The 13,106-nt window shown below is 41.6% G+C and overlaps 1 protein-coding gene across 2 annotated transcripts in view; it reads left to right on the top strand.

Annotated features, from left to right (window-relative positions):
* Positions 1 to 6: 6 nt before the first annotated feature.
* Positions 7 to 13,106, top strand: part of Phactr2 (phosphatase and actin regulator 2) — a 134,654-nt gene continuing 121,554 nt past the window's right edge. For both annotated transcript variants that reach the window (XM_004628551.2, XM_023712233.1), the window contains exon 1: positions 7 to 56. In XM_004628551.2, the coding sequence (XP_004628608.1) occupies positions 11 to 56 (46 nt within the window). In that variant the 5' untranslated portion in view covers positions 7 to 10. The remainder of the gene's footprint in view (positions 57 to 13,106) is intronic.

The following is a 13,106-nucleotide window of genomic DNA, read 5'->3' on the forward strand; positions in this document are numbered from 1 at the left end:
CACCCCGGCCATGGGCCAGACCGCGGTGTCCACGCTGTCCCCGCAGCCCGGCAGCGGTGAGTGCGCGAGCCGGACAGGCCGGCCGGCTCCGGGCGGGAGAGCGGACCCCGGGGCGAGGCCTCCGCGTCGGGGCGCCGTGCCGGCCCGGGCTCGGCTTTGGGTTTGATCCAGATTTCTTTCTGAGCCAGAAACTTCCGAGAAACGCCATTTGCGTGCGTCTCGCTGGGGTTTTAAAGAACGCGAAAGTCGGAGAGCGGGAGCGTGCCGGGGCTCTGCCTCTCCGCCCCGCGTCCGAGCAGATCCCGGGGCTCGGGGCTGACTCCGGCGGTGGCGCCCCTGGAAGCCTCCCCTGCCCCGGCGGCGGGAAGCCGAGCGCGCAGCTGCCCGCAGGCCCGGGGTTCCTGGGGGTCCTTGTGTGTGTTAGACTCGCGGGCTGGGAAGTCCTGGGAAGCCTGTAGGTGGTCCGGTTCCCGTGGGCTGAAGGTCGTGCTAGGGAATCGTGCACGACGTTTGGGGTGGTAATGTTCCGTTAAAGTTTCTTTTCCCCATGTTCTCAGCAACAAGTAAAAGGGAGGAAGGTACGCAGGACTAAACAACTGTTTGCTGGCATTCCCTGTGATTAGCTGGTGAAGTAAAGAGGTATTTCGGTTATTTTTGCATCGACGCTTTAAAAAAAAAAACCCTCCAAGCGATCACTTACGTTGTTCATTGAGATAGGTGATGTACTTTTTAAATTGTGTAGACATCCACAGGGTCTTGCTGAAAGGAAATGACAGGGACCAGAGGAACGTTTTTAATCTGCTCCAGGATGTCTAACTAGCTAGCATTCTACCACGCGCCCCCACCCCCAGCACTCCTTGGGTTGTTTACGGTGCACAGCGTCACCGGGGGAGCATCATTTTATTGAAGTTTATATGAATGCCACAGAAGACAGGTCCTTCTGCAAAGGAGAGCGACCAGAAATCGAAAACCTATTACAGATCTTCCTTTCCTGGTCATGATGTGGTTCTTACAGTCTCTGGAAGGCAGAGACTTCATGTTGGTGGCTTTGAGGAACTTTGGAGGATGTTGATTAGAGGTATAAATTTTTTAACAATGGGTGAAAATAAGGTTTGATGTCCTTTGTCTTACTTGAAAGCAGAGTGAGATCTTTCATTTCAAGCAAGAGTTATGTTTTTACCTTTCTGCACCAGCAACGATAGAATTAAATTATTATTCCAATACAGCTGATATGCAAGAGTCGTTTTTGCAATCCAGCAGGTATTTGGGTATTTCTGAGTTTACTTCTGATGCCACAAAATATTAGAGTAACAGAGAATGACTTTTACCTTTATGAAAATCAAGGAATATTCTATAAGTAATAAGAAGAATCCTAAAATGTAACTCTTACCTCTTACCCAGTACAGCAGAAAATACCCAGAGTGTTGTAGTTTCTCATAAATGATATTAGAGATTGTGTAATCCATTTAGATGGAAAGTGATTTAAATAAAAAGTTGTGCTTGATAATAGAAGCAAAGATACATACACCACGGATAATGAGTTTTGTTGTGCTAGATATGGAGTGACAGTGGCTGTGGTGTCTGAGACAGTGTTGTAGAAGCGAAAAACTGTCTTAGGATCGCTAGGTCTGTTAGTCATGCCATTTCCCGGAAATTTCACCATCCAAAACTTTTGATTCCAGATGAAAACCAACACCAAAATAACATGTGGTCAGTTGTATATGAGTGTATTCTCGGAGTCTGGGCATGTCAAAACTGCTCTTTATTCTGTCCTCTCCTTCTTAGCTTTTACCTTTGGCTTTGTAGATGGCGTGAAGATTTTGGATCTGTTTGTTCTTAGCTGTCTCCAACAGTAGTTAAGACTGGAGCCTGGAGTGGCTGGTGGGGATTACAGTGTCGTCGATGGCTCTCCTCTGCAGTGCTTATTAGAGGAAACTATCTGTTTGAGTCTGAGAAATCAATAGCACAGAGCCCAGTAGTTTATCCTTATCACTCATGCTGAGCTTTCCTAAAAATCTTCATTGTATCCAACAGTGAACATGTGTTTTCCTCTTTTGATAAGGTTCTCTTGAGCCTTTCCGTGTAGGGCTGCCACTATTTCTCTGGGCTCTATGTGCTATTAATAGTTATTTCTCAAGCAGTAACATTAGTATTTCTTTTTAAAAACAACTTTTGTTAATTCATATACCAGAAAACTCAGGCACTGAAAATGTATGATTCATTATTAGTGTAATCGCAGTATTGGGTAAATACCTATCCCTACCTATTCTCTTGCGCTTTCTACCCTAATTAAACACTAATCTGCTTCCTGTTTCTATGTACCCTAATTAGACACTAATCTACTTCCGGTCTCTGTTTGCTTTTTTTGAGTATTTATTTTATTTTGTATTAGTACATATTTACAATACATAAATACATTCACCATGGGGGAATATATATATATATATATATATATATATATATATAATGTGTATATATAGTATCTTAATCTATCTTACTTATTTTGAGCATTTTGTGTAAATGGAAATGTGTTTTATGGCCTCTTTCTTTCAATTGGTATGTTTTAAGGGTTATTTATATTATAGCACAAATCAGTACCTCAGTTCTGTTTATTGCTAAGTAATATTTCTCTATATGGGCAGGCTATGTTTTATTAATTCATCAACGTTAGTTCTACTTTTCCGGCTGTTATGAATAATGCTGCTCAGAACTTCATGTGGAGGTTGTTGGTAAAGATAGGTTTTCGTTGCTGTTGGCTATGTAATTAGGGGTCAAATTGCTGGTTTGTATGGCAGCTAATTCTACAGTTCACCTTTTAAGGAACAACCAGCTTCTAAAGTGGCTGCCACACACTTTACAAGTGTTACAATATTTTCACATCCTTGTCAACATTTGCTATCATCCTTTTTTATTACAGCCACGCTTGTATATATTAAATTGTATCTCATTGTAGTTTTGGTCTGGTTTTCTATAATCATGTGACATTGACCATCTTGTCATATGCTTATTCCCCTTTTTATGTCTTCTTTGGGAAAATGTCATAGTCAAGAGGCTTTGCCTAATTTTAATTGAGTCACTTACTGAGTTTTAAGGGTTCTTTATAAACTGAAAGTTCCTTATCAGGTATATGATTCATAAATATTTTCTCCCATTCTCTAGGTTATAATTTTAAATTAATACGATTTATGGCTCAGAATTTTAAAATTTTGATGATGCCCTGTTTAGTTTTTATTTTGTTATTTGTTTTTGGTGTCATTTTGAAGAAATTGTTGTCTAAGAAAACAAAACCCAAGAAAATTTATGTGTATATTTTCTTCTAGGCATTCTGTAATTTTAGCTCTTACATTTGAATAGCTTTTAGTTTTTAATGAATGGGATCATGTAGAATTTCAAGCTTCATTCTTTTGTGCCTGGATTCCAGTTGTTCCAGCATTCGTGTATTTGTTGCAAAGAGGATTCTTGCCCCACTGAACTGTGTCGGTACCTTTGTGGAAAATCCATCAACTGAATGTGTAAGGGTTTATTTCTAGATTCTCAGTCAAATCGCATTGCCTATTCTTTTGCTAGTATTACATTGTCTAGAACTGTAATAGCTTTGTAGTGTGTTTCCAGACTGGGAAGTATCAGTCTCCCAATTTTGTTTTTCAATATAGTTTTGGCTATGGTGTCTCCATTGTATTGCCATTTAAATCCTATAATCAGCTTGTCAATTTCTATTTTTTCAAAAGCCTGCTGAGACCAATAAGGATTCTGTTAAATCAGTAGTTCAGTTGGGATAGCATTACCATCTAACAATATGAAATCTTCTAATCCAAGAAAAAAGATGTCTCTACTTAAATAAATCTTTCGACATTTCTTTCTATAGTTTCATAGTTTTCAGTATATGGATCCTGTTTTCTTTTGTGAAATTTATCCCTAAGTATTTTGTAGCTTTCAATGCTATTTTATTTTATTTTTTATGTATTTGGTACAGAGTCCCATTACACAGCTCAGACTTGTAGTCATCCTCCTGTTTTCTTTTTTTTTTTTTTTAATTTTATTTATTTATTTATTTATGTGTGTGTGTGTGTGTGTGTGTGTGTGTGTGTGTGGCCAGCTCAGCCCACCAGGGGGTGGGGCTGGCTGGCATGTGGTGCTGGGGGATTGAACCGTGGTCCCTGCGCTTCGCTGAGCTTGTTCTAAGTAGGTGCTTTAGACCACTGAGCCATCTCACCAGCCCATCCTCCTGTTTTCAGCTTCCCCTGTGCTGGGATACATCTCAGTGGCCAGCTCAGGGATTCGAACCCTGGTCCCCGCACTTGCCTAAGCAGGCGCTTAGTCTGCTGAGCTATCTTACTGGCTGTCTCTCAAAACATATACCTTTCATGGACCTTTTGAGTTTGGGGAAGAGCTAGAAGTCACTTGTGCCAAATCTGATGAAAAAGGTGGACGGGAACACACTGTAATGGTGTTATGAGCTTTCCCTTCTGTTGGGTGATATTCAAAAGCATTCATTGTACTTTTGACCACACTTGATAAAGACATTTGTGAAAGAGGACTTTCAGAACTGCTGCAGAAAGTAGCAAGAATGGTGAGATCAGTCTGTTGGAAATAGGAGTTGGGGGTGTTTTGCAGATAAGTGAGGGACATAAACCTTAAAAACTGAAACCTTCACCATATATTTTGATCATATCGCATATTTCTTTTCCTTTCTAATAGCCCTGCCTAGAAAATCCAGATCAGTATAGATATGGCAGGAGTCAACCTTTTGTCTTGTTTCTGATTCAGAGTGGAAGACAGTTGGTCTTTCACCACTAAGTGTAACATTAACTGTGAAATTTTTATATGTCTTTTGTTAAAAAATTTCTCTGTAATTCTTTGCTTGTGATTATTATGAAAAGAATGGATTTTGTCAAAGGCCTTTTCAGCCTCCTCTGAGAGGATTGTACAGTTTTTATTCTTCATTCTATTAATGTGAGAACCTTGCAGCCCTGGAATACTGTACATTCTACTTGGGAATGGAATATAATCCTTTTTATAGAATGCTGAGCTGTGTTTTCTTGTGTTCTATTATGATTGAATCCATTATTCCAATCACAGGCATCACAAGTATATTCCCAGACAAGGTGGCTATAGTCTCTTCTGGCTTCATGCAAAAAGTAAGGTTCAGACTTCTTCTGTTTTCATTGACAAGTACAGGGCATGGTAAGACTTCATACTGTCTTTGTTGAATGAATCAACAAATATTCTCAATGAACACTTTGACTACTTGGAGCCAATGATATAAATGAGCAATGTATGTTATTTTTTATTTTATTTTTGCTCTATAACTTTGTTATTCTGGCTCCAGTGACTGCACATTGGGCTCTGACCTAGTAACAAGTGAATCAAGAGTGCAGGACCATCCTAGATACTGTGACAGAACTTTTGTCTGTGTTTTGGGTTTCCAGGTTTTGTTGTAATCTCTGTATTTGGCTTGCCCAGAATGTTTATTTCCTTGTAAACCTGGCATAGGAAGAAATCACATGAGCAAAAGTAATTTATTTTCTTTACTGAAAATAATCACGCATTCTGAAAGTCAAATAATACAGGACGGCTTGGGATAAAAATGTATGTACTTCCTCTTAGATCCTCTTGCTCCACTTTGGGATTATATTTTACATGAACAGTTTTTTAATTTCCACATAATTTTTGTTCATATATGTGCTTTTGCAACTCAGACAAGACATGCCGTATTTCTTGCTCTGTACTTTAACTCTGAACTTACTGCCTGAGGATGTGGCCGCCCTCCCTGGGGACAGGTGGCTGAAGGAGTAGAAGGTTATTGGGAATTTGGTTCCCACCCACCGCCTTGCCCAAGGGTCCTTGTGTAGTGAACATCCTCTACAGCTGAACCTGTTACATAGAATAATTTTTAGAATCTTTTTATGTCTGTATACAGAAAAAGACACCTCATTTTGATGATGAGGGCATTGGGGCATTTTTAGTTCTTTTTCTCTGAACCTATTTGTAGTCCCTGATTATTTTTGTAAGTTCTTACAGATTGGTATGTTAGCTAATTAGCTTTGTGTCTGTTACACTTCTTGGGCTTATTTGCCTTGTGCTGCAAGTTTGTTTACAGCATTCTTTCATATAAGAACTTTGAATTTTTATGGATTCAGATTGATTGATCCTTATTTCAAAGCATGCTTTCCTCAGCTGTTTTCCCATTTTGATCTCTGTAATTTATTCCAGCTGAAAATGAGAAGATTTGATGATATAAAATGTTTAAACATCTGCAGGGCAAAACAAAAACAAAGAACAACAACAGAAGAAACAAGCAAGCTCTGTCATCAGCAGGTTGAAATAGAAAATGATAAAACTGAAGAAATATCTGCATTATATATGGAAAATGATGATTGATCTCCTTGTGCAATAAGGGCTCTCAAAAATTACTAAGCACTCAGAAAGAAATAGTAAGCCCTTGGAGAGAAAAACAGGAACAGACGCAAGCATTTTTAAAATATCTGATGGTACTCCTGTGAGTTCATTATGGGTCAGGAACTGGTCTAAACACTTTACTTAAATTACCTTATTTATCCTCGCAGCATCCACATGGAAAAACAAGAAGTAATATCCCCATTTTACAAGGAAAACTAAAACCCAGGAGTTAAGTAACTTGATTGAAGTGAAGCATTAGTGACCAATTAGTTGGTAATTGAAAGTTGAAGCAGTACATGAAGAAAAGGGTATCATTGGTCACCTGTGAATTTAGCCAGGATCAAAAAGAATGATTCCCCAGACGTGCCAGTCTTGTAGTAATATAGACTGGTATAGTCTAACAGGACAGTTTGGCAGTACCTGTGAATAACCCTACACTGTGCATGCATTCAGACCCAGTGGTTACACTTCTAGAAGCATGTTGGAAAGGAACTGATGACGCACTGGAACAACGTTTATCCAAGATAAAAGCTGGAAAGAATTTAATAGTCAAATGTCAAGAGGTTGATTGAATTGAGATAGGCATGTAATAAATAAGCTGTTTTAAAAGATATAAAAATACTTTTTAAGGGTGAATTTTCATGATAAATAACATCATAATGTGAAACAAGTAAGTTTCAAAGTCATATAGTTCCATTTGGGGTTACTGCGGAAGTCACAGCCTCCTGGTGCTTGGACACCATCAAAGCCAAGGTTTCTTTGGCCCACTTCCACCTGGACCTGAACTTGAAGTCCAAGCTGCCCACGGCTGGAGTCCGTAGTGCTTTTCTCCAGCCTGTATGGACTCTGAGATTTAAGTGCGGTGGCTGTTTTTCAACCACCTGTTTTTTTTGTTGTTGTTGTTTTGTTTTGTTTTGTTTTGTTTTGTTTTTTCTTGTGAATTCCGTGATGAAAATAAAACCACTCAGTCACTCTAATAGAGCCACTGTCCTCATGGTTTAGTTTTCTTTAATCTGTTTGGATACAATGCAAATAAAAGTCACTCACTTTTCAGGAAAGAAAATGAGCAGAGGTTTGGCCGGGTCTACTTCTCTTTGGTCCATTGCTCATTAGGTCTAGTCAATGAGTAACATAGCAAATCTTTTTAGTTTACATTTATTTTATCTTCAGCAGTGTGAAAACATACCCAAAGGGCCTGGCAGGCATCACCTTTTACCTACTTAAAGGCAGTAGGAAAGTCCTATAATTAAGCCTCTTTGATTCAAGTAGAGGAAAAATTTCCAACGTGTTTTCTCACCTTGGGGGATTGGGGCTAACTGCTAGCCTATTCATAGGAGAAAAGATTAATATTTAGTGAAAACCCAACTGATGTAAAAGTGATATTGGGGTAAAAAATAGCCTTAAGAAAATAAACACCCCTGTTTCTCCTCCCACCCCCAGTCGAAGCAGGAGAACAAAAAACAAAACCGCAGCAATCCAGAAGGGAACAGCAAATAACATTACTTACCAAACGTTTGTTCTAACCATTATCATTGATATTTATAAACCATCCCTCCATTTTCATTTCAAGGGCCTGGATATTTTTATTCATCTAAACCTTCTGGCAAGTAGAACACCGCAGCCCTTAGCACTAGGGAAACTTGGCTTGCCAAAGGGAGGGCTCAGGATCTGTCTTGCTTAAGAATATCCTGGAAAGCTGTGCTTGGTGGGAGAATGTCCTGCAGATCGGCTTGTTTTATTGGGGCTTTTAAGAGGGGGAGAAGAGTGGTCTCTTTATCCAACAAGTGGCTCCCGAGCTAAAGTTATTATGCTTCAGGTGTTGGAGTTGATTCAGAGGTGTGCACCAACCTGCCCACAAGGGCCAAGCTTAGATGATGTGCAGAAACGAGTGGAAGGGAGGCACGGCTAGAGGATTATGGAGCCCAAATCCAGGAGACTGCAGGCACAGAATGGGGGCGGGTGAGGCGTGGGACCCAAGACAGAAGACACAGTCAGTGGGAATGAAGAGGTTTGGAATCAAATCAGAGACTTGTAGGGGAGGCACCTGCCTGCTGCCTGTAGCATGTTTCATGGTAGAGACAAGGCAGTACCGAGAGGCAGGTGGGAAAAGCGCACAAGGGAAGCAGAGCCCTGGACCTGGGGCCTACGGAAAAGTGGGAGTAGGGTGTCACCCAGATTGGGGTCTGCAGCTCTGCCTTTGATGCTGCAGGTTTAAATATACAACTGCTTACTTGGTAGGTTTGCTGGGACTTAGTCTGGGGCGTCTTGGATGCATATCTGAGTGGAAGCCTTGACGTCACCTCCTGTGGCATTCTGTTTTTCACTCGGTGATGCCCCGACGGCTTACTTATCCTAACCTCGAGGAGACGTCCTGTGGTTCTCCCTTTGCCCTCCGTATTGATCTGGCAAAAAGTCCTGTGCATTTTTTCTCCAAAACACTCCCTGGCGGCTACTCTTCTGCTTCCATTGCCTCCAGCCAGGCCTTGGCCATTCATTGCCCGGACAGCTACAGTGATTCCAGCTGCTCTTCTCCTTCTGTTTCAATCCTTCTGCAATTCATTTTCAGCATAACAGCTAAAGTCGTCATTCAAAATATAAATCATGTCACTCTCTTCCTCAAAACTTGCCTTGCTGCCTTCCTGTTGCACTTGGAATGAAATCCAGATTTTACAGTCTGGTCCTTCAGACTCTGCTTGATGCTGTATGATCCCCGCTCCTCTGGGTGACCTCGGCTCCTCCTCTGGGTGGCTCCTGCTCCTCTGGGTGACCTCGGCTGGCACCACTTTGCCGCAGGTCGGAATCTGCAGAGCTGGTTGGCTGCTACCTGTGGCTCCAGTTGGGGACACTGTTCAGCTAGCTCCTTACAAAGCTGGCCCCACATCCTTGCCTCGTGGAGCCCTTCCCTGCCTGCCTGTCTAGTAAAGCTGCTCACTTCTGGTCCCTCACCCCACATGTTACTCAGATTATTTTGTTCATGTTAACTGTTCTCTTCACTAGAACATAAACTCCATCGACTGAGGGACAGCATCTATGTATGTATCTCCTTATTCCTAGCCATATGCCTGACAAAAAACTCTGTCAAATAAATGCATACTTCTGCTTGCCCACGATATGCATTAGTAGAACAGTAGGAACTGAGTAGAAAAATTCACATGCATCCAACCATTGTGGAGTGGTTTAAACCAACTCTTCTTTTGTATTTCACTCCAGCCTCTACCTAGTATTTTACACTGACACTGACTAGTCTCATCAGTGCGTTGTCTGCTGTCCCCATGGTACAGAGACTGAAGATGGGCATCTGTTATCTCCCTGTCCCCACCCCTCTCTCCCTTGTCCTGGTTCACATTTTCTCATCTTCCCAGTGTGCTTACACTGTTCTCCCAAGAATTAGCTTGGCATTCCACGTAGCTATGTGAGAGTTACTGACAGCAAAGCCTTCAGAAAACCATAATTATTTTTTACTTTCCTGCATAGCATTAGTTTCCCCCATCAATCTTTTTTTTTTTTTTTTTTTTTTTTTTTTTTGTGGGGAATCAAACTCAGGACCTCGCACTTGCCAGGCAGGTGCTGTGCCACTGAGCTATATCCCTGGGTCCTCATCGTTCTTTTTTATTTGCTTGCTTGGTGTCCCATAGACTTACCCCCATGCCTATCTCCAGATGTGTGGGGTTCTTTTCCAAGTATTGTCTTATGTTTAAGACATTCAGACTGAGCCTTGGCTCCCTCGGCACCAGACACCGGGTTTTCTTTTAGTTTCTTCTGGAGATGAATCTCTGCATTGGGGACTTCCACACCTTTTTGGCCCTTCCTGGACCCCTTCTTTTGGTTTTGAGAAAGGCTCCTGGGTCCTATAATTTTCTGAGTCCTTGTATTAGAAAGTGCCTTTCGTGGCTTCATGCTTGGACAGCTCCAGAGCAAGCATGCTTGCGCTCAGCGTTGGCCTCCACCACCACCTCCAGTTAATTGTGATCACCATCTTCCACTAGGTAGAAGGCCTGCTTTCCTGCTTTCTAGGAAACAGCCTTTAGTGTACCCCCAAAAGACTTTTGAACAATTCTCACATAAGATCTTAACTTTGACCTGCCTTCTTGCAGCAGCCAAAAAACCATTTTATGAAAGCTTTAAAGTTTTATGAGTAAGTAGACTAATTTTAAAAATAGGTTTACTGTGATAGTCATGTGCTGACATTTTTTAAGAGTCACATTGAAAGTATGCATTGAATCATCATAGCTTTTCCTTGTCGTTGTGTTTTTATTTTGAAGGTGCATGTCTTTGGGGTACAGATCCTGGAGGAATTTTGGGGTGCTGCAGACTGAGGGGTGACTTTTCACAAATTAACCCAGATGTGAGAATCACCTCCTGTGTGTTGTTGTTGGCAACAACAGTGATTTCCATGTCTCATATTCTGCATCAGTAAAATCAGAATCTTTGGGAAGAGGTCTCAGAATCAGCAAACATTCTAGAAGATTCTCTTTAAAATTTATTTATAAACACCTGCTTGCACTACGTGCTGTTTACTTTCCTTGTGTGGAGTTGTGGATGTACAGACCTCTTCTCCATTTCTGTCTTCACCCCCCCCCCCATCTCTTGATTGCTTTCCCACTTGAGAAAGCTCTCTCCCCACTTTCCACTGCCTGTCCTTTGTTTTTCTCTTTATTTATAGCTTGGGCTTCTCACAGAAGGGAAACCATGTGGGACAGAAGCTGGTGGCTCTCATTCATTACCCTTGACATCATGGCCTCAGTGTGCACCCACAGTCCTACTGATGGCTGGAGTTTGCCTTTCTGTGTGGCAGAGCAGTGCTGCCCGGTGTGTGAATGCCACATTTTCTTTCTCCACTCATCTGTTGAGGACATATGGCTGCTTCCAAGATTTAGCTTTTATGAACTGTGCTGCTATAAGCATGGGTTGTGTGCATCACTGCAGCGTGATGTTACTCTGGGTCAGATACCTGGAAGGGGAGTAGCTGGCCCAAATGGAATTTCTAAATTTAGCTTTTTGAGTAATTTCTGTGCTAATTTCCATAGTGCTTATACTGGTTTATATTCCCACGAACAGTGTAGATGACCCCCCATCAGCCTTATTATTATTATTCTCTGATGTCTTGGTAAAGGTCGTTCTTTCAGGGAGGGAGTAAGATGGAATCTCAGTGAACATTCTTCAAGTCAGGCCCTTCCTTTGGGAAATAAATTATAAGTGAGTGTTTCTCTAGCCCCATGTACCTTTTTTCTTTACTTGAGGTAAAAGTTACAAAGTGTCCAGTTCTGTTCTGTACCAAGCAGCCTGTTGAATTTGGCCATTCCTGTGTACTACTCAAGAGTGAGTAAATACTCCTATGGTCAAGTACAGTTTTGAAATTCTAGCAGAATCTCCTTGCCAGAAATCCTTTTTTCTCTTACATATAGTTTGTTGATATTATAAAGCACCAAAATAATTCATTTTTAGCAATCAGGTTTGAAATAAGATTCGTTACAAGCAAAGGTACCACATGAAAAGGTAAGGAACTGTCAGCTGAATGTCAGCTGCCCCCAGGGAAAGCCCACAGTCTCAACTTGACGCCTTCTAGAAGCTTCCTGGGATGCCCTTCTAATGGTTGGCTGCATGCTGATTGCTTAACTGAGGACCCAGAGCCAAAATACAAAGCAGTAGGTGAAAGCAGGTGTTTAATAACAAGTGGGCGGAACTCCAAGAAAAAAGACTGTAGTAAAATACATTTACTAAGGAGAGGAGGAGGCCACGCCTTGGCCTTTTCTCTTACAGAAATGTAGGCGGAATTTTCGGCAAAGTCGCAGAGGAAGCAATCATTTATTTAAAATTCTTTTCATATGTTCTTTTTTGGGCAGTGTTTGGCTTTTCATTTTCGCCTCCGTGCTTCAGGGGTCTTTCTTTTCAATTTTGTGCCTATTTGTAGTGCGGCGCCTGGTGTGAAGCCAGTCACACTCAGTCTTAATTGGCATCTCTTGAATAGCTTTTTTCTAAAGACGTTGCCAGCCTCCCATTGGAAGGCCGTAGTTTGGCCTCTGCAGTGTGCAGCGGGTGTCGGAACACTGGCCAGCCTGCGGCCCCCACCTCAGAGCCAAACATCTATGACAGCGGCCCTGCAGCTACCAGGCTGTCTCACCGGTGATTCCAGATTGCTGTTACCAGTGCCTTCTATTCATGGGATTTCATGTTTTTGAAAATGCCCTGTGTTCGGGAAAGCTAACTTGTGCCAACCTGCCGTGTGCTTCTGGAAGGCCCTGGTGAGGGCGAAAACTTGGAATTAACTGGCACGAATTCCCAGGGCCCAGGGCATGTGAGTCCTGTTGGCCTGGGGGTGAGCCTTGCACTCATTTTTCTGGGACTTATTTTTTACATTTTCAAGATGTTCTATTTATTATTTTCTATTAGCCCATGTTTGCAGTGCGCAACGCTGCATTCCTTGTATGGAGCTGGTGCAAGACACATGACATGTCTTAATTCCTTTCTTCATAAACTTTCCCTTCTGTTCCCCTTCTCTTGATCCTTTTCTCCTTTGAGAAAGACATCTCCCTACTTACCTTTGTTTCCCTTTTAGTTTGCTCTTTACTTGTCCTTTGGGTTTCTGGTATAAAAGAAACCGTGTGATATTTAAGCCTGTGTGTGATTTTTTTTTTTAACCTAACTTTATTGGTACATCCATTTTCCTACAATCATTCAAGTTTATCTTTTTTTTTTTTTTTTTTTTT

The sequence above is a fragment of the Octodon degus genome, unplaced genomic scaffold (assembly GCF_000260255.1).
Source record: "Octodon degus isolate 3935 unplaced genomic scaffold, OctDeg1.0 scaffold00024, whole genome shotgun sequence".
Taxonomy (NCBI): domain Eukaryota; kingdom Metazoa; phylum Chordata; class Mammalia; order Rodentia; family Octodontidae; genus Octodon; species Octodon degus.